This window comes from Micropterus salmoides, unplaced genomic scaffold, assembly GCF_014851395.1.
Source record: "Micropterus salmoides isolate LMB-PRFRI ecotype aquatic unplaced genomic scaffold, ASM1485139v1 Ms_hic_scaffold_23, whole genome shotgun sequence".
Taxonomy (NCBI): Eukaryota; Metazoa; Chordata; class Actinopteri; order Centrarchiformes; family Centrarchidae; genus Micropterus; species Micropterus salmoides.
In genome coordinates, this window is record NW_024041484.1 from 930,029 (window position 1) to 951,977 (window position 21,949).

The window sequence follows — 21,949 nt, forward strand, 5'->3', positions numbered from 1 at the left end:
AATAGAGGAAAATAGGAACAACCCCAGGTTTCTTTTCAGCACTGTAGCCAGGCTGACAGAGAGTCACAGCTCTATTGAGCCAAGTATTCCCATAGCTCTCAGTAGTTACGACTTCATGAGCTTCTTTAATGATAAAAAGCTATTAGACACAAAATTCACCAAGACCTGCCCTCAACTGGCACCAACTTATCTCCAAACCCAGGAACCTTAGAAACAACTATAAAACCAGATATATGTTTAGACTGTTTTGCTTCCCTCAATCTTTACCAACTAACTTCAATAATTTCTTCATCTAAACCATCAACCTGCCTCTTAGACCCCATCCCGACTAGGCTGCTTAAAGAAGTTTTACCCCTAGTTTAAACCTCTTCTGAAAAAGCCCAACCATGATCCAGATGTTTTAGCCAACTATAGACCATTTCTCTCCAAGATCCTGGAGAAAACAGTTGCTAAACAGCTGTGTGACTTTCTACAGAGCAATAGTTTATTTGAGGATTTTCAGTCAGGATTCAGAGTTCATCATAGTACAGCACTGGTGAAAATTACTAATGACCTCCTAATTGCATTAGACAAAGGACTCTGTACTGGTTTTATTAGATCTTAGTGCTGCATTTGATACCATTGACCATCAGATCCTATTGCAGAGACTGGAATATTTCATTGGCATTAAAGGAACCGCTCTAAGCTGGTTTAAGTCCTATTTATCAGATCGATTTCAGTTTGTACATGTTAATGATGAGTCCTCCATGCACGCCAAAGTTACTCATGGAGTTCCTCAAGGATCTGTCCTTGGACCAATCCTCTTCACTTTATATATGCTTCCTTTAGGCAATATTATCAGGAAACATTCCATAAGCTTTCATTGTTATGCAGATGATACTCAGTTATATCTATCGATCAAGCCAGATGAAACTCATCAGTTAGCTAAACTTCAAATGTGCCTTCAGGATGTTAAAACCTGGATGACCTGTAATTTTCTCATGTTAAACTCAGATAAAACTGAAGTTATTGCTCTGGGGCCTAAGCACCTCCGTGACGCATTATCTAAAGATATAGTTTCCCTGGATGGCATCGCCTTGGCCTCCAGCACCACTGTGAGGAATCTTGGAGTTATCTTTCATCAGGACATGTCGTTTAAGTCTCACATTAAGAAAATTTCAAGGACCGCCTTTTTTCACCTACGTAATATTGCGAAAATCAGGAACATCCTGTCTAAAAATGATGCAGAAAAACTAGTCCATGCATTTGTTACTTCTAGGCTGGATTACTGCAATTCCTTATTATCAGGCTGCTCGAAAAAGTCCATTAAGACTCTTCAGCTGATCCAGAATGCTGCAGCACGTGTTCTGACAGGAACCAGGAAAACAGATCACATTTCTCCTGTTTTAGCTTCTTTGCATTGGCTTCCAGTAAAATCCAGAATAGAATTTAAAATCATTCTTCTCACCTACAAAGCTCTTAATGGTCAGGCACCATCTTATCTTAAAGAGCTCATAGTACCTTACTACCCCACCAGAGCACTGCGCTCCCAGAATGCAGGGTTACTTGTGGTTCCTAGAGTCTCCAAAAGTAGACTAGGAGCCAGAGCGTTCAGCTATCAAGCTCCTCTCCTGTGGAACCAGGTTCCAGTTTGGGTTCAGGAGGCAGACACCATCTCCACATTTAAGAGTAGGCTTAAGACTTTCCTCTTTGATAAAGCTTATAGTTAGGGCTGGCTCAGGTGAGTCCTGAACCATCCCTTAGTTATGCTGCTATAGGCCTAGATGGCTGGGGGATTTCCCATGATGCACTGAGCTCCTCTCTCCTCCTCTTTCTCTCTCTCTGCATGGAACCTCATCCCATTATTGCATGTTACTAACTCGACTTCTTCCCTTTCCCGTAGTCTTGTGCTTTCTCGTCCCTCCTCTCTCTCCTCCTATCACTTCCTGCAGGTGTTTCTGGCTCTGGAGCTGTGGAGTCTGGATCTGTGGCTGCGGGTCACCTGCTGCCCCCGTGTTCCTGCTCGACATCCTCTGTTACAATTATTGTTACTACTCCTATTGTTATTACTGTAAATATCTGTACCATTATTCATTCAGTCTATACCAACATCACCTTTACTGTCTGTACCTCTGTGTGTATATTGCGTAGGCTGCCTCCCTCCTCCCTCCTCTCTCTCTCCTTCCATCCCCCTCCCTCTTTCTCTCTCTCTCTCTTCCCCCCAACCGGTCAAGGCAGATGGCCGCCCACCCTGAGCCATGGTTCTGCTCAAAGTTTCTGCCTCTTAAAAGGAAGTTTTTCCTTGCCTCTGTCGCCTAGTGCTTGCTTTTGGTGGGAACTGTTGGGCTTCTGTAAATATCATCATAGAGTATGGTCTAGACCTGCTCTTTTATGAAAAGCGCTCAGAGATAACTGTTGTTGTGATTTGGCGCTATAAATAAAATTGAATTGAATTGAAATGCAAAAAACGGGAAGTGATGTTGTTTTTTGGGACCTTATGTGTCATGCCTTCACGAGGGGCTGTGTGAAATTTGGTGTCAATCGGCCTCTAGGTGGTGCTGTTCATTTATATCAAATGACACTCCCATAGACATACATTAATTGTATATCGTCATAATCACAAGTCCCGTTAATGTAAAACTCAGGTAATTCATTTACCACCAGCCCCCATTGCCGTGTGCAACATTTCATGCAATTCGGACAATAGGTGGCGCTGTTATTGCAAACTCAAGGGTGCAGGAAAATATAATTTCAATACACAGGATTTTCACATTATGCCGGCAATGTCATTCGTCAGCTTGGCTCCCTCGTCGTCCACGGGGTGCCGGGGTGGGCTTGCGCGGCCTCTGCGGGGCAGGGGGCACGGTTCGCGTCGTGTGGCTTGGACCCCTATCACAACTGCTTGCAGTTCCAGTTGTCTTTCTGGCTGTGTGTCTCCTGCAGGAAAACTATGTCTAATCTCTTCAGTGTGATCATTTCTGAAATGACCCACCATTAATATTTAAAGGGCAGACCCTCACCTTCATAAAAGACAGCGAGAAAGAGATGAAATCAGGAGGTAGAGAAAACGATAAGAGGAAAATCAACCTATGAAACACATTAGTGACTTATTAAGTCTTAACCGTTTTGAACCTTTTCTTTTGTTGGTCTGGAGCATCTTTCTAAAACTTTTCACATGCTTTTTTAGGCGGAAACGCCTTTTCTCATCTAAATAGTCAACACCAACCACTTTCTGCAAGGTCATCACGCTGTAATGAACTTCTCTAGATCTGGAAAATACCCAGAAACTTTTACAGATTTTCTGTAAGTTTCATCCAGGAAGTCGTTTATTTCCTCCAGCGTGTGCCGATCTCACACGTGTGAGTGTGATTCTGCAACAGAGATGCAGTCAGAATCGGTGTTGTACTCCATCTCCTCCTCACCAGCTACACTCTCCACAACACACAACCTCCCCTCCCAATCCATCGCACCAGCCGCCTGACTTCGGTCAGATTTAGCTGCCGGTGTTCTGTTGATTTATGCTACCTATCGAGATGTGCTACTCTGCGCATGCACATGACCCACAAGTGTGGTCTGTTTCCACGGCCATAAATCCGTGCAACCTTGCTGTTGGCCATGCTGTTGAGACAGTGGCTGATCATCAGCAATATCAAAATATAATCATTATTAGTCTATCAGAATACGCTACCCCTGATATCTTACATGGCATCTAAACATGGCTTAATATAGTAGCCTATTTCAAGATGCTCCACATCTCTTTACGGTAGCTACACATGGAGTGAGTAGTGGTGCGATACAAAATGATTCTGCAGTGGGAGGATTATTTGATAGGGGATATTAGTCTGTCAGAATACGCTACCCCTGAAATGATGTTATAATATCATAAAAAAACAGAAGATATCTTATGGGATTAGAAATGGGAACACATGTGGTGGCATTTTTCGATAGGGCAGAGTGACTTGATAGACTCTGCCATCAATTAGTGCTATGGTAGCATTTTTGACAAGGCAGCATATATTGTCAGAACACCGGCTCTTTCATGCTACCCTCTCCACTCTGTCCGATAACTTTCTATGCTCCTTTCCTTTTTTCTGCTGTAACCCTGTTAACCTGTTACTGCCTCTCTGCCTGAATCAGCTTACTGTTCCCCAATCTGACTGTCTGCCTGCCCGCTGTATCTAGGGTTGCCACCTTAAAATACGGAATCGGCCCGTATTTGAGAACTAACTAGCGTGTTCCGTTTTGAATCAATATCGGGGTGCGTTTTGTCCCGTATTTCCGAGTTGTCTTTAATGCAGCGTCCCAGTCAAATCATCCCACCCACATTCTGAGAAGACTTGTTCTTTTCTACCCCTGACTGGGTAATACTCACTGCCATTGATTTGATTTTTAAAGTTGAGGTATACAGTCAGACACATAAGCATTCATTTAATAAGAGAAAAGAGAGAGATATAGGTTATGCTTAACCAATCTACAGAATTGCATCCTTCAGTAGAATTAACAATAAATAAGGCTGAATAAATAAATACATAAATATATTTACTGACCAATCATAAAAATGGTAATAAATTAATTGAGAAATGTTTGTAGATATTTTAGCCAAAATCTGTGTTTACACCACCCTTTACAATTACTCAAGTTCATTTGCAATTATTTACCCTGTCCATCAACAGCCACATCATAAGCATCGCAGCATCCACTGGTTATGTGGAAAGGATATTTTCCAGAACGACCAACACAGTGACTGCAAGAACAGGTGTGGAGCTCATTAGGAGCTCTTGATCACTCTCAACTTTGAGAAGTCCTGTTCAGTTAGTTTTACTGTAGCTGTTTGAAAGACAACCAGCTACTCAGTGCTGCATGAGTCTTAAAGAGAAAAGAACAAAAAAACATTTATAAAAGGATGTATGCTCCAATACTGCACACAAGGCCTACTACTTCTAATCCACTGATCTTCATGATGTTCATGGAAAATCCCTTGCAAAATCGTATCAAAACATTTGTTTTAGCCTGTTTACAGTTAATTAGTTATGGAGATGTTGATTTAATAAGTTAACAAAATACAGTTCACATCCTATTTTTTGTATTGTCGCTGTCACACATTGTTGGCCTATGTATATTATTGTCGTAGCTGTGTATTCAGCTATGACAATATGACCACTAGTCTGTTGAGTTGTGACAGAGAGAGACTTTCCTGAAAACATGTTTTAAGTTATGATTTACCACCACCATCGGGGCTGTGGTTGCTGGGCCCCTGAGGAGTGTGGCCCCCGCTGCGGCAGGCAACCCGTATTTTCTGTTTTGAAGGTGGCAACTAAAAGCTGTATCCCTCTCCTGTCTCAGGCCCAGTCAGCGCAAGACACGGTCCGCCAATCCAGCAGTACGCGCACCCTCCTGTGTTTAGCGGCCGATCCGGCCTCTGGCTCGGAGCGGCCCTCCTTTGGCCTATGAGGACATGCTGTCCTCTTGTGCAGTAACGTTACATCCCCACACTCAGAACGATTCATGCTGCCTGTACTGGCATACACCTTTGTAGGCCTACTGTCCTTCCCCGTGTTTTAGATTTAAGGCATCGTCCAGCGTCTGTGACTGACAGTTCAGAGACATGAACACCTGTCTCCTGAAAGACTGGACATGTTTAAGTTTATTGCTCTTATAGTCCAAACCCACAGTCCTAAAGCCACTCCCTAGCTTCCTGAAGCACTGCAGCTCTCGCTCCAGTGCCTCCAGGAATTTTGGGCTCAATGACAAAAAAATCAAATAGGGCCCCCCCTGCGAAGTTGTTGTCACCACATCTTTATCATCAAAAGCTTTATATATATATAATGTGACTATAAAGGCATGCAACTGTCTTGCTTCTTGTACTTCAATACTAGTACTAATATTTACATGCATTAGATACAACAGATTTTTTTTGTGTGCACGCGCGTGTGTGTGTGCAAGCTTCTCAAATAAATTGCCCTTCATGATGGGAATAATAAAGTCTGTATCGGGAACAGATGGGTTGAGCTGGACCCATACTCCATGCCTCAGAGACAGGAACGGCATCTCAGAGGACACCATCTGCGCCATGAAACACGGTCTGCCGCCCACCAAACACAAAGCAAACACACACCAAGCTACACTAACACTAAGAACAACAGCTACAAAACACTCATACAGTGAATACAGGACGAGAAAAATACAAAAGTTTGAAATCACGCAACTCTCAGCCACACTCACCCGCTCTCCACCACCAAACCGCCAGCATGCAGAGAGAGAGAGGGAGGGGGGAGAAGGAGGAGAAGAAGAGAGAAGTACCTCAAAGGCTCGGTCCAGCTGGTTCATCTCTCTGAGCTGGTTTCCTTTGGAGAAATACAGCTCTGCTCTCACTGTTAGATCACTGGGGTTCTGCTGCAGTGCCCTGTCCAGAGCATCCAGAGCCTGGCACAGACACACACACTAAGTACAGGCTAACACACAGAAATTAGTATACACAGAAAAAGAAACTTGCTGTTTGAGTGTACTTCCTGGCATGACGGGTTAAGATTCACTGCTGGTTTAGACCAGACATCACTAAAAGCCCCCTTCACTATCTGCTACACAAACCATGAAGACGTCTGAAGGAGAGAGGGATGGAGGAAGGAGAAAAAGCAGATGATATGATAAGTCTAAACTGAATTAAAGAAGAGCTAGCCAGACAGACAGAGTACGGAGATGAAGAGCACGATAATGTATTCCTGTCTCTCTGTGCTGAGTAAAGGTGTGTTCACACTGAAAGTGAATCCAGCGTTTTGGGCGGCTTGATTACATACAAAGTCAATGCAAAGACGCAAATTCCTGCGAATTCGCTCTGAGAGGCATGAAAGAGGTGTTCACTGGTTCGCGCAAGTTAAAATTTTTCAACATGGGCGAGAAATTTGCTTGGTGCGATTTTGCGAAAGATTGTCCAAAAGTCACCGGTGGCTTCGGAGCGTTGTTTGGAGAGGACCTGGCGAGCGGTGTAATGACAATCCGCTGGCCAACGGAGAGCTGCTAAAGAACGGGATAGTGTACGGGGAGCAGTGCTGCAGTTTTTGAAGAAATAAACACCCGTAGTCGGTCTGGATTCTGCTCTGACAACTACGCCGTTTACCCGCGGAGGAGCTCAGAGTTAACTGCTTTTAAATTAGCTTTTTACTTTAGTTTTTGGGATTACAACTTGATTTATCTTCACACGCACTTCTCCGCAGCTAGCTTCCGTGAACATCCGGTTCCACTGTTGTTGTTAGCGTCAGATGGCACCAGAGTTCTGCTGGACTGCTACTTCATATTTATATAAACTGGACAAAGCTGGACATTACTTGGAGAAAAGAAAGCAAGTGTAGTGGCGACAACAGCGAGGAAGTTGGAACTACCTGGTGAGTTCAGAAAATGTGTGTCTGTCACTTTATTCCAGCTATCGTTGTACTTGTTGTTGTACAAACATTTTAAAAGTTGTTGTCCTGCTGTCTTGCTGACAGACCTGAGAAAGCATGAATTGATATGTCTTACAAATCGGAATCATATTGTAGCAACAGTTTGATCCGTTTATTGTAAATCACAGCAAAAGTTTACTTTGGGTTCATATAGCTGTATTCGCAAGTTGTGTTTATTTACTTCGCGTTGTGTGTGAACACCCAAAATGTCCAGTTGTTCAAACTCGCGCGAGTAAAGCGAGGCGAATATTAACTTCGCTTTCAGTGTGAACACACCTTAAGAGCAGTCTCAGCCAGGGCTGGCAATTAACACCCACCAAGCACCAAATGCGGGTAGATTTTCCGTTTGGCGGCTAAATGTTGGAAGACTACTCGCCACATTGGCAGGTAAACGTATTCCGTACGATATTGCTATGTTTTTTGTTGTGTGTCGCACTGAAATTGGTTCTCACTGTAACCAGGGATCTAAAATCGTGTAACACACGGATTAGGGGCGTTCATTGGTTGCTGCTATGTTCATTTCAGGTTTCTTGTGTTCGATTGGCGTAGATTTGTAGGGGGGTGGGAGTTTGGGGGATTGGAGTTGGGAGCCGTCAAGTCGTGCTTGGACTACCCAGAGTGTTTTTAGCATTTAGCTAGCTAGCTACCACCGTAATGTGCATACCTGTCGACCATCCCGTTTCCCCCGGGCCTTTGTATGTGTGCCTCCCACTCACCTTCATGACTCAGTCACTGCCAAAGTCAATGCCCTCAAGTATAATTTCAAAGCCCTTGTACCTTACTTGAGTATTTCAGTTTTATGCTGCTTCATTAAACCCTTATGGGTGTGTAATGTGCTCACACTTACAGACAGGTGGCTATGCGTAGCATCAGATTTTCAACATATGTCACATATTGTACATACACGTACACTTAGGCAAGTCCAATCACACTGACACAGCTCAAACACAAGAAAATATATTCTTACATTATTTTAGTAACAAATGGTCCAGTCCGGATTGATTTTGGTTATAATGTGAAGTAGTTTTCATTGGTCTTGTTGTTATTTCTTGGACTACACTTATATACTGTGTAAATTCTGGTCAGTTGTACGCACAGTAGCTCCTCCATTTCTGCTATGAAAGCATTACTGGGCAATAGTGACAATAATGTTCACCAATACTACACTGGATTTTAGAATGCGTGCTGGCATTTTATCGTACTGACTTGTGAACACTCTTGACTCAGTCTTATTCACATATTTACTGTGAAAATGGGTCGCAGGGAAAGTGAAAGACAGACAAGCACAAGTGCTGATGCTGGTGATAGAACAGAGTGGGAGGATGAGTGGCAGCTGCTTGCCAGCAAATGGCTGCTGGTCTGATGTATAGCAGAGGTGATCAGTTTCCACAGTAACTGTTGGAGGGGAAAACATCTCCTGCTGAGAGTTGATCATTCCTGACTGCAACAGACACCAAGGCGATTAGACGCACGCACACACACACACATTTACTGTCACACACACACACACACACCTCTGTGTAGTTGCCACGCTTGCTGTAGATTGCGGACAGGAGGCGGTAACATTCGATACAGCTGCCTTCTCTGGATATGATGTCAAGGGTCATCTTCTCAGCCTCTTTGGGACGACCTGCCATGGCTAAAACCTGAGCCTGGGACAGATATACAGTGTGTGTGGAACAAGAGAAACAGGTTTTTCAGGATTTGGCAAAATGTGTGTGGCCAGACAGATGTTGTTTTGGTGACTGTCCAGGATGTGGCAGCAAACACACACCCAGATGTCCTGGCATTCCATCATTCAATGAGTGTGTGTGTGTGTGTGTGTGTCTATTCACCAGAGCCAACCAGATGTCGGTACTGTCTGGCTGCAGGGAAGTTGCCTCTCTGTACACCTGCAGGGCCTCCTCGTAGCGTCCTGTGTTGTAGTACAGAGCTCCAAGTGGAGTCAAAATGTCCACCTTCCTCGTCACCTGCAGCGCCCTGTAGGCAAAGGTCAAAGGTCACAAGATGCCTGGCTCACAACAGAACAGAACAGAAGTACAGAACACAGATTGAGAAAGACTTATGCGGTGTCCAAAAAATTCTCCTTCTTTACTATTTAGTGCACTACATTTACCCTTCGCCATTTAATTTCAGGAACAAATATAGTGCCCATGGCATGTACACGTCTTTCTGCTAATAATCCCACAACATGTTGTTGGGTGACTCAATTCATATTATATAATTATATCATAATTATCCAAAATCCTACCGAGTATATGTTTTGTAGTGAGTAGTGAATGAGTAAATTTTACATACAGAACTAGTCTATTTGTGTCTCTGTCTCAAAATTAATCAATAGATAATTAATTGATGCTAAGATAAAAAATAAAGCGGGGTTCGAAAGTACAACACATTAACAACTCTGTAAATTTCCCGACTCCAACATTTTAGGAAATAAACATCTTTGCTTTCTTGCCAGGAGTTAGATGAGAAGGTCAATCTTCTGGGCTTATAAATATTTTTGCTCCAGGTCACCCTGAGTAGAAACCTGACTTAAGCTGCTGCTAAAATAGGATCCTTTCTTCACCTCTTGTACCAAGACTCGGCTTCTTTGTTCTCATTGGAGGATCGGAGCAGGCGGCCCAGGTTCACCATGGCAACGTAGTGTGCTGGTTTGAGTCTAACAGCTTGCTGGTAGTGAGCAGCTGCCAGCTCACCTTCTCCTTGAGGAGAGAAGAGAGCAAAGACAAAGAGGAAGGAAAAGAAGCGGGTGGACAGAGAAAAGGCATCAAGGAATGGGACAAGAGTGGTAGAGAAATCAGGAAAAAGATAAGAAACATGTACAGCAGGGAAAGAAAGATGATAGAGATAGGTATAGAAAAAAACAAAGGTGAGGTAGTGAGGCAGGAGGCAGATGGAAGGAATGGTGGAAGACCATCTATTAAATGTATGTGACCAGAATTTCCAAATTGAATACCATCTACTGCTCATTTATTATGGAAGCTTTTATTATAATATAAGACTATTATTTGAAACCCACAAATTTCAAATTCAAAGTACATTAATCTAAAGTCAGAGTAAAACTAAAAGTGACCCTAAGTAGCCTCTACGGGTTCTATATTTATGGCGGCACAATGACCAGCAGAAGCAGTGCTCTGACAGTTTGGTTCTTTCCTGTGGTCCTCAGGAACCTTAGAAACAGCTGTAGAACCAGATACATGTTTAGACTGTTTTGCTTCCCTCAATCTTTACCAACTAACTTCAATAATTTCTTCATCTAAACCATCAACCTGCCTCTTAGACCCCATCCCGACTAGGCTGCTTAAAGATGTTTTACCCTTAGTCAGCACCTCTATACTAGATATGATCAATCTATCTTTATCAACAGGCTATGTACCACAGTACTTTAAAGTAGCTGTAATTAAACCTCTTCTGAAAAAGCCCAAACTTGATCCGGATGTTTTATCAAACTATAGACCTATATCTAACCTTCCATTTCTCTCTAAGGTTCTGGAGAAAGCAGTTGCTAAACAGCTGTGTGACTTTCTACAGAGCAATAGTTTATTTGAGGATTTTCAGTCAGGATTTAGAGCTCATCATAGCACAGAGACAGCACTGGTGAAAATTACTAATGACCTCCTTATTGCATCAGACAAAGGACTTGTCTCTGTACTGGTTTTATTAGATCTTAGTGCTGCATTTGATACCATTGACCATCAGATCCTATTGCAGAGACTGGAATATTTCATTGGCATTAAAGGAACCGCTCTAAGCTGGTTTAAGTCCTATTTATCAGATCGATTTCAGTTTGTACATGTTAACGATGAGTCCTCCATGCACGCCAAAGTTACTCATGGAGTTCCTCAAGGATCTGTCCTTGGACCAATCCTCTTCACTTTATATATGCTTCCTTTAGGCAATATTATCAGGAAACATTCCATAAGCTTTCATTGTTATGCAGATGATACTCAGTTATATCTATCGATCAAGCCAGATGAAACTCATCAGTTAGCTAAACTTCAAATGTGCCTTCAGGATGTTAAAACCTGGATGAGCTGTAATTTTCTTATGTTAAACTCAGATAAAACTGAAGTTATTGTTCTGGGGCCTAAGCACCTCCGTGACGCATTATCTAAAGATATAGTTTCCCTGGATGGCATCGCCTTGGCCTCCAGCACCACTGTGAGGAATCTTGGAGTTATCTTTGATCAGGACATGTCGTTTAAGTCCCACATTAAGCAAATTTCAAGGACCGCCTTTTTTCACCTACGTAATATTGCGAAAATCAGGAACATCCTGTCTAAAAATGATGCAGAAAAACTAGTCCATGCATTTGTTACTTCTAGGCTGGATTACTGCAATTCCTTATTATCAGGCTGCTCGAAAAAGTCCATTAAGACTCTTCAGCTGATCCAGAATGCTGCAGCACGTGTTCTGACAGGAACCAGGAAAAGAGATCACATTTCTCCTGTTTTAGCTTCTTTGCATTGGCTTCCAGTAAAATCCAGAATAGAATTTAAAATCATTCTTCTTACCTACAAAGCTCTTAATGGTCAGGCACCATCTTATCTTAAAGAGCTCATAGTACCTTACTACCCCACCAGAGCACTGCGCTCCCAGAATGCAGGGTTACTTGTGGTTCCTAGAGTCTCCAAAAGTAGACTAGGAGCCAGAGCGTTCAGCTATCAAGCTCCTCTCCTGTGGAACCAGGTTCCAGTTTGGGTTCAGGAGGCAGACACCATCTCCACATTTAAGAGTAGGCTTAAGACTTTCCTCTTTGATAAAGCTTATAGTTAGGGCTGGCTCAGGTAGTCCTGAACCATCCCTTAGTTATGCTGCTATAGGCCTAGACTGCCGGGGGATTTCCCATGATGCACTGAGCTCCTCTCTCCTCTACTTTCTCTCCCTCTGTATGCAACCTTATCCCATTATTGCATGTTACTAACACAACTTCTCCCCTTTCTGGTAGTCTTGTGCTTTCTCGTCCCTCTCCTCTCTCCTCCTATCACTTCCTGCAGGTTTTCTGGCTCTGGAGCTGTGGAGTCTGGATCTGTGGCTGCGGGTCGCCTGCTGCCCCCGTGTTCCTGCTCGACACCCTCTACTGCAGCGACTGTTGTCGCTGGTCTTATTGTTATTATAATCATTAACATTACGATGGTTACCATTAACACTATTATAAATATCTGTACCATTTTTCATTTAGTTTATAGCAACATTACCTTCGCTGTCTGTACCTCTGTGTGTATATTGTGTAGGCTGCCTCCCTCCCCTCTCTCTCTTACATCCCTCTCTCTCTCTCTCTCTCTCTCTTTCTCTCTCTCTCTCTCTTTCACTCTCTTCTCTCTCTCTTTCTCTCTCTCTCTCTCTCACCCAACCGGTCGAGGCAGATGGCCGCCCACCCTGAGCCATGGTTCTGCTCGAGGTTTCTGCCTCTTAAAAGGAAGTTTTTCCTTGCCTCTGTCGCCTAGTGCTTGCTCTTGGTGGGAACTGTTGGGCTTCTGTAAATATCATCACAGAGTATGGTCTAGACCTGCTCTTTTATGAAAAGCGCTGTGAGATAACTGTTGTTGTGATTTGGCGCTATATAAATAAAATTGAATTGAATTGAATTGAATTGGTTAAATTGGCATAACTATAAAAATAACATTTCATGTGGTTAAAGCAGGAATGTCAGTAAATCAAGCTGCATTTATCTATAAATGAATAAATGGTTGTCCATAGCTGATTTACAGCCTACTGTATGCAAAGTTTCTCCTTCAGTTCATTAAGTCTCTGCTGCCTCTGATTTGAGAAGTGCTGCATCAGAGTGCAGTGTCATCACATACAGCCATCTACTGTATTTACCGTCATTAAATAACATACAATTCCACACACGTCAGACATGTATAACTTGATATTCTGGTTGTTTATAAGGACATGTTGGATAACTGTTGCACTAGTTGTTACTGAGCAATTAAAATATGGCCCTATTAGTCTAAACAGGTCAGTTTCCATGACTGAGGAACGACCAAAGCAAACTGAGCAACTTGTCATAATAAACATATTTGCTAGGACCAACAGCACTGATATATCACAGTTCACCTGACACTCAAATGCCTCTTTCTAACCCTAACAGAGAGCTGACCTGGAACACAGACACCACCTGCATCCTGTCTAATCTACAAGGAGATGAGACATGTGACTTCCTCCATAAAAGCTCCTGTTGCCTACATGTACACTAAATAATCCAGTTAGTCTCTTCTGACTGAAGTATACTTGGGAGCACAGGCTGTTGCTTGGTGGTGTGTTAGGTAGCTTTGTCTTTGGAAGATTTAGAGTCTGTGGACACAAAGCATTATAATCACATGCTATCTTGCTGGAAAGTAAAACTGGATATTGTGATAAAAAACAGCAACAGACTTTTCAACAAGCATGTCCACTCTGTGGCCACTTTATTAGGAACACCCATACCTAATGCAATTCAATTTCAATTCTGCCATAAACTCTACTTTACAGGGTTTATAAGGTTTACTTTTTGCTGACATTGTAGAACATGTGTGTTATGATATGTTTATTATTAAGGTCATAGTTAAAGATAATGTTGCACTACATCATATTTAGAGGTTTTTCTAATTTCTTTGTACAGTAAAAACCATCACCAACTATGACCTCTATGCTAAAATATTTAATATTTAATAAAACACCTTGTGATGTAAATTCTAATTACCCTCAATTTAACTTTAATTAACAACCAACACAGTTTGATTTTGCATTTAGGTTTATTATCATTTTTTGACATGCATCATTTCTAGAAGGAGGGCACTTGTTATGTCATCTTTAAGCTGCATTGAAATAATTTTCTTTCTTTTGAGGTGCTGGTCCCCTCAATGTAAAAGACTCACTGATACAATGGGTCTGTACTGAATTGGTGAATGGGTGAATGTGTCATGTCACATTCACCTGTTCACACACATTGACAAACTCATGGCAGAGGTGCAGACTGCGCATCAGAAAGGAACTAATCATTGGAATACTTTGGGGTTCAGCACCTTGCTCAAAAACACCTCGACATGCAGACTGTGGTAGCTGGGGATTGAACTACCAAGCTTCTGATTAGTGGGCGACCTGACCCTGCCCCAGCACGGGGATTTTGGGGAGAGAGCCTTTTGTTTGTAAATTGTCTATGTAGTGAGTATTTGTAGTTAAGAGAGTGATTGTGTTTTGTTCACCTCTTGTGTATGCTAAATAGTTTGACCTGCCATTATATATCTTCCCCTCCTGTCATTAGTTATGTCAGTTTTGTCTTTGTTGAGGTCAGAAGTCAGAACTGAATTGGATGAACTGACCTCAACAAAACAATGTATTTTCAGTTCAGTTCTGTTTTGTTGACCTCTTTTAGGAATTTTTTGATAATCTAATTTTGGCAAAACATCGTGCAGACTAATTGTTGGCTCTGACAGATTAGATCTCTGCAGCCAGTTTTAGTTCTCTGGTAACAAGTTGATTTGTATAATGTAATATCCTGAACTGAACTGAAGTTCACTGAAATCAGTGGCTCCCTGAAAGGTAGAACATTTTAAAAACATCAGCAATGCTTAACAAAATATGCACTTTACTATTAATGGGCCAAATCAGCAGTTAAAATTAAATTAGGATTAAAAAACAGCACAGTCCTTTAAAAAAACTATGAGGTATGTAGGAAGTGGTTGAATATTACTGTAAACCTGTGTATATCTATGCATTATAAGGCTATGGTGTTAAAGGGAGCCTGAGTTTACCCACCAGCCCTGGGGCCAGAGAGCTGCTTGGTTCAACTCACCCGTATCCACCAGAAACACTCCGTAGTTATTATGCAGGTCAGAGCTGTCTGGACAGTTCTCTATTCCTTTCAGATACACTTCATTGGCTTCAGCAAAGCGTTTCTGTGGGAGAATAAAGATAGAATGAATACAAGACACGAACTAGACCATGGTTACAGGAAGCTGTAGTTTGTGCAACTGCCAAACAGATTAGCCAGCTACATATTAAGTTAATTTAATTCAGGAGTTATGAAGTAGTGATAAGTTACAACCCGCCTTCAGGCACATAAGTCAAATGTGCTACTAATTTATATGTATGAATGCGTTGTTTCACCTGCTCAGCATAGAGTGATGCCAGACTAGAATAAGCATCAGCGAAATGTGGACCATAACGTATGGAGTCCTTCAGCAAAGTCTCAGCCTCTTTCTCCTTCCCCTGGGACCTGGAACACAGCATCATCATCATCCTGATCATCATCAACAGCCCTGTCATCATATGTTCATCATCATCATCGTTTCCATCAACAATATCATTAGCCATTAGACAACTCCCTACCCATCCGTGTGTATACATGGCAAGCTTGAGGCGGAGACCAGCAGTAAAGACCACCCAGGGTACAGAACAGAGCAGGCATTAATAAATTGCATTACATTTACTCATTTGGCAGACGATTTTATCCAAAGCGACTTACATTTGAGGAACAACTTACAACCATCAACAGAGCATCAATACAGCACGAGATCTACAACTGACAACACATACTAGTAAGCAATAAACACTAGTAAGCGCTAATAGCACATACATTACGGCATCAATGGGAGAGTTAACAAAAAAGTGCAATCGATATAAGAGAATTAGAAGGGGATAGAAAAAGAAGAGCACAGGAAGTCCATGTTAGAGGTTAAGGGTTAGAGGTGTATAAGAGAAAGTGTTCTCGGAAGAGATGAGTTTTGAAGAGCTTCTTGAAGTTAGAGAGACACCTCTGCTCTGATGGCATGTGGTAGCTCGTTCCACCAGATTGCTTTGTATGAAGGGTGAATTTGATTCAGGAGGCCATGGGTAGCCAGTGGAGGTCACACAGTAATGGAGTGACATGAGTCCTTTTGGGCTGATCAAAAACCAGACGTGCTGCTGCGTTCTGAATCATTTGTAGGGGTTTCACCGCACAAGCTGGAAGACCCACTAGGACGGAATTGTAATAGTCGAGGTGAGAGATAACCGTGGCCTGTATCAGAAGCTGGGTGACATACTGAGTACACTGTAAAAAAAATTTTAATTTTACAGTTTTATTGCTTTTTATTTTACAGATTTTTTCCTGTATTTTTGAACTACATGAAAATATCAAAAAATTGCAAAACAAAAAAAATAACATGAAAAACCTGTAGCTGTGAATAACAATAACATTCATGTTATTTTAAAGAAAATATTAAATCATTTTTTTTGATGTAAAAAAACTGTTCCAATACATTCAGGATTGTATTTTCACAAATATTATTTGTCTTATTTAAGACACTGTTAAATTTAAGTTTAATACTGTAAAAACATTTCTTAAACTTGGTACAATTAGTAACAGTTAACCGTAACAAAAAACATGTGTTCTGTAATTTGACATAGATTTGCTTGTTAATTGATACATATCTCCTATAATTATGGGTATTTGGAATATGGAATTTGGAAATAAAAACATTGAATAAATGTTATTTTAATAAGTCTATAATGTCTACAAGCATTTGATAACTGAAAACAGCCACAATCCATCGGAAGATCCACAGGGGTCGGTACCTTGACGGACCAGACCCGGGTGGCAGAGGCTGGCTCTGGGGACGTGGAACGTCACCTCTCTGTGGGGGAAGGAGCCGGAACTTGTGCGGGAGATGGAGCACTACCGATTAGATCTGGTGGGGCTGACCTCCACGCACAGTCTTGGTTCTGGAACTGTACTCCTTCATAGGGGATGGACACTATTCTTCTCTGGAGTTGCTCAAGGTGTGAGGCGCCAGGCAGGTGTGGGGATACTCACAAGTCCCAGCTGAGCGCCGCTACGTTGGAGTTTACTCCGGTGAACTAGAGGGTTGCCTCCCTACGCCTTCGGGTAGTGGGGGGGAAAACTCTGACTGTTGTTTGTGCATATGCACCAAACAGCAGTGTAGAGTATTTGGCCTTCTTGGATGGAAATCTCCTGAATGGAGTTCTGTATGGGGCTCCAGTAGGGGACTCCACAGTTCTGCTGGGAGACTTCAATGCGCATGTGGGTAATGATGGAGATACCTGGAAAGGCGTGATTGGGAGGAACGGCCCCCCTGATCTGAACCTGAGTGGGTGTTTGTGCCTCTGCTGTGGCAGATGCAAAGCAGCGGGTGTGGGAGAAGTTCGGAGAAGACATGGAGAAGGACTTTCAGTCGGCACCAAAGTGTTTCTGGAGAACTGTCCGCCATCTCAGGAGGGGGAAGCGGGGAACCGTCCAAGCTGTGTACAGTAAGGATGGGACCCTGTTGACCTCAACTGGGGAGGTAATTGGGCGGTGGAAGGAACACTTTGAGGAACTCCTAAATCCGACTGACACGCCCTCTCTAGTAGAGGCAGAGCTGGAGGCTGATGGGGGTTTCTCGTCAATTTCCCTGGTGGAAGTCACTGAGGTAGTCAAACAACTCCACAGTGGCAAAGCCCCAGGGATTGATGAGATCTGCCCAGAAATGCTAAAAGCTTTGGGTGTGGAGGGGCTGTCTTGGATGACACGTCTCTTTAACATTGCGTGGAAGTCGGGTACAGTGCCCAAGGAGTGGCAGACTGGGGTGGTGGTTCCCCTGTTCAAAGACAAAGGAAGTCTCTGTGCAGGAGTCCAGAAGTTACATCCCCTTCCACCCATTGTAGCAGTGTGCCTTACTTCCATCACTGTCAGGACATCTGATTGGATAAGGCAGGGTACATGTGCATATGTGCATATCAAGATGCTGATCAGACAGCATGGGTATTGCACAGGTGTGCCTTAAGTGTGAAGTTTCACTGTATTGATTGTGAACTGTGGGTGCCAATTACAGAGGTATCACACTTCTCAGCCTCCCCGGTAAAGTCTACTCTAAGGTGCTGGAATGGAACTCTCACAAGGATCCTGGAGTGGGCCCATCCAGTCTACATGTGCTTTGTAGATCTGGAGAAGGCGTATGATTGGGTCCCCCAGGAGATACTGTGGGAGGTGCTGTGGGAGTATGGGGTGAGGGGGGCCCTTCTCAGGGCTATCCAATCCCTGTACATCCAAAGTGAGAGCTGTGTCCGAGTACTCGGCAGTAAGTCAGACTCTTTCCAGGTGAGGGTTAGCCTTCACCAGGGCTGCGCTTTGTCACCAATCCTGTTTGTGATATTCATGGACAGGATATCGAGACGTAGTCGTGGCGAGGAGGGGCTGCGGTTCGGTGGACTTGGGATCTCGCCACTGCTTTTTGCGGATGATGTGGTCCTGATGGCATCATTGGTCCGTGACCTTCAGCTCTGGATTGGTTCGCAGCCGCGAAGTGGTTGAGATGAGGATTAGCACCTTTAACTCTGTGGCCATGGTTCTCAGCAGGAAACCGGTGGAGTGCCAACTCCAGGTAGGGAATGAGTCCTTACCCCAAGTGAAGGAGTTCAAGTACCTCGGGGTCTTGATCACGAGTGAGGGGAGACTGGAGCAGGAGATTGGCCGGAGAATCAGAGCACTCGCTTTACCGCACCGTTGTGACGAAAAGAGAGCTGAGCTGTAAGGCAAAGACAGGCATTCTGTGCCTGACCTCACAGATGCGCTTCTACAAGAATGGTCAAAAATTCCAATGGACACAATCCTAAAAGCTGATTACCAGTTTAAGAACAGTATTTTGACCTTTTTTAAATGGAAAATCTATTGTTTGCGAGTCATCATTTTTTTAGATTAAACATTGATTACATTTACAAGATTTTTATGTAAAATTATATAATAAAACTTCCACAAATGATTTGTATTATAGCGGTGTTCAACTGTATTTATTGGTAATTTAATTGTTTTTACAGGTGTATATGTTCTTCAATAAACATTAAAAGCCCCAAAATATTTTTTGTAAAAAGAAAGTTACAACTGTACTGTATTGTCATCATGGAATATTACCGTACTTTTACGAGTTAGTTATTTACTGTTATTTAACGGTATTTTTCTGGCGCCCCAGCTGCCGGAATATTTCCTATTTTTCACCTTTTTTTTTAACAGTGTAAGATGGGACCGGATTTTTCTTATGTTGTATAGAGCAAAGCGGCACAACCAAGAGACAGCAGCAACATGGTCTGAAAAGGACAGCTGGTCATCAATCATGACACCCTAGTTTCTTACCACCTTGGTTGGAGTGATGGTTGGGGAGCAAATTTGTAGTTTGTTGTTGTGGTGGATAGATTGCTTGGCTGGAATGACCAAGAGTTCAGTCTTAGAGAGGTTTAGTTGAAGATGGCGAGACTTCATCCATGCAGATATGTCCGAGAGACGCGCTGAGATGGTGGGATCGTCGGCAGGAAGGATAGGTAGAGTTGCGTAATCATCTGTGTAGCAGTGGTAAGAGAAGCCGTGCGTACTGGGGTGAGGTGGTGTAAATTGAGAAGGGGACCTAGCACCGAGAGTTGGGGAACCCCTGTGGAGATTGAGTGGGAAGAAGATAATTATCCTTGCCCCAAAACATTGTAGGAACTCCGAGAGCCAGGATTCAAACCACAGGAGTGCTTTACTCGAGATGCCTGTTGCTGAGAGTGCGGGTAACAGGATCCTGTGATTGACTGTGTTAAAGGCAGCTGATAGGTTGGCAGGATAAGAACCGAGGACTGGGCTGCAGCTTTAGCTTCTGTGACAGACAAAAGTGCCGTTTCGGTAGAGTGGCCACTCAGCCAGACTGTAAGTACAGAAAGACATGACTAATCAGATACGGCCTGCAATGGAGTGGTGGATGGTGGCGGCAGATTACAAGCTGCTTGCAGAGGAAGCAGCAAGGGCAGGCAGGCTATAGCAGCTTAAATAAGGCGCCTTGTATGGAATTTGCCAATGAATGCTAACAGAGTTATCAGCTGTGAGCTGAGCTGGACTTTGTTGCCTCCCTGAACTAACGCTATGCTTCATTTATTATCATCATTAGCAGAAATTCGATCGTGGTCTCAGGTTGTCCTAAAACAAATCATTGTCAGTACTAGCTTTCCCCTGACTATAGCAGCAATATTTCTTACAATCATCCTGATTAGTAGAAGCTATAATAGCATACTCTCATCACCATTATCATCATAATCATCAGTAGGAGTTATATTATTATAGTCATCATTATCATCATCTTCACCGCTGTCATAATCAACATCATCATCAACAGAAGCAAAATTAGCAATTGTACACAAATCAACACATGGACAAACAAACACACAGTGCTGTTGTGGGCTTGCAGCAGTGGATCGATGGTGTGTTTGTTCTCACAGCTCCACTGATAACACAGAGGTGGTCTGAGCCATAATAATGGACTTCGTTTCAACTGCAAATATTGATGTAATTTTCTATTAGTGCCAGCAGAGCTCAGGTCAGTCTATGCTGTTTGACCGACCAAACAAAAGACTCCCCAGCTGTATAAACAGCTGGTCTGATTACAGTGGCGGTGTCATCACAAGTGTTGCATTATTTTTTAGGCCCGACAGCCTCTGACCATTTATTTCCAGCTATGTTTTATGTTTTAACATTTCTCTTAATTCTGTTTGTGTCCACATTGACAGACCATGACTCCAATGTAAATGCTCTGTACTTGTATAGCGCCTTTCTTTTTGACCACTCAAAGCGCTTTTACACTACATCTGCATTCACCATTCACACACATTCATACACTGAGCAAACGGAAACTAACATTCACACTCATACACTGGCGGAACAGCTGCCAGGGGCAATTTGGGGTTCAGTATCTTGCCCAAGGACACTTCGACATGCAACCAGGGGGAGCCAGGGATTGAACCTTCCGATTAACGGCCAACCCGCTCTACCTCCTGAGCCACAGCCGCCCCGGTTCAGTAGTGCAATGAATCATGGTCAATGAGTTTAACAATGGTTTGTTGATTGAAAACTATGTGGGTGACCTGAAAGCAATCCACAACAAAAATGTACTAGGCAGAGAGTTGACTTTCCAACCCAGGTCTGATATTTCTAGGGAGACACTGACATATACAGGTTTTTTCCTACGTTCCATCCTCCTCCTCATCATCATCATCATCACCACAGGCTGCAACAGTCGCATTTTGTAACCATCTTTGGACACAGTGCTACTAAATGTTATACCTAGGAGCAGCACCAGTAGCTAACGCTAGGCTCTTGTCATCATGACAATTCAGGATGGGCAATTCTACGAAGGATGTCCTCTATATCTGGTCCATAAGTGCTCTTGTTTTTTTCCATAATAACAGTATGGGGACAGATGCACTGATACAATTGAACAGCTTAACAATTAAAGATGTTTTTTCTGTTGTTGTGATCATTCTTGGGAGCTGAGGGGGAGAAAATATACTTAAGAAGTTGTTGTAGAACATTAAGAATGTCACCAGCTGTTAGGGCCACTTTTGGGAGCTCTTTGGAGAGCTGAAAAAATACTTTCTTTCCACTAGAAAGATGTTAACATGATTTCTGCAAAGTCTCCAGATGTGGATAGTGTCTTTCGTTTCTGTCACATTTCACAAAGTGACGGTAAAGCAGTACCGTGTGATCAAAAGTGGGTGCTATCACCGTACAGCTGTTCTCCAATAGCTTTTAAATGTGAGTGTGTCTT

General features: G+C 42.9%; 1 protein-coding gene across 1 annotated transcript in view; it reads right to left on the reverse strand.

Moving 5' to 3' along the window:
• Window positions 1-21,949, reverse strand: part of tmtc1 (transmembrane O-mannosyltransferase targeting cadherins 1) — a 206,268-nt gene that overhangs the window by 27,679 nt on the left and 156,640 nt on the right. Inside the window, exons 12-17 of the mRNA XM_038738692.1 lie at window positions 15,510-15,618; window positions 15,196-15,298; window positions 9,985-10,120; window positions 9,251-9,395; window positions 8,930-9,067; window positions 6,280-6,402 (exon numbers count right to left, since the gene is read on the reverse strand). Of these exons, the coding sequence (XP_038594620.1) occupies window positions 6,280-6,402; window positions 8,930-9,067; window positions 9,251-9,395; window positions 9,985-10,120; window positions 15,196-15,298; window positions 15,510-15,618 (754 nt within the window). The remainder of the gene's footprint in view (window positions 1-6,279; window positions 6,403-8,929; window positions 9,068-9,250; window positions 9,396-9,984; window positions 10,121-15,195; window positions 15,299-15,509; window positions 15,619-21,949) is intronic.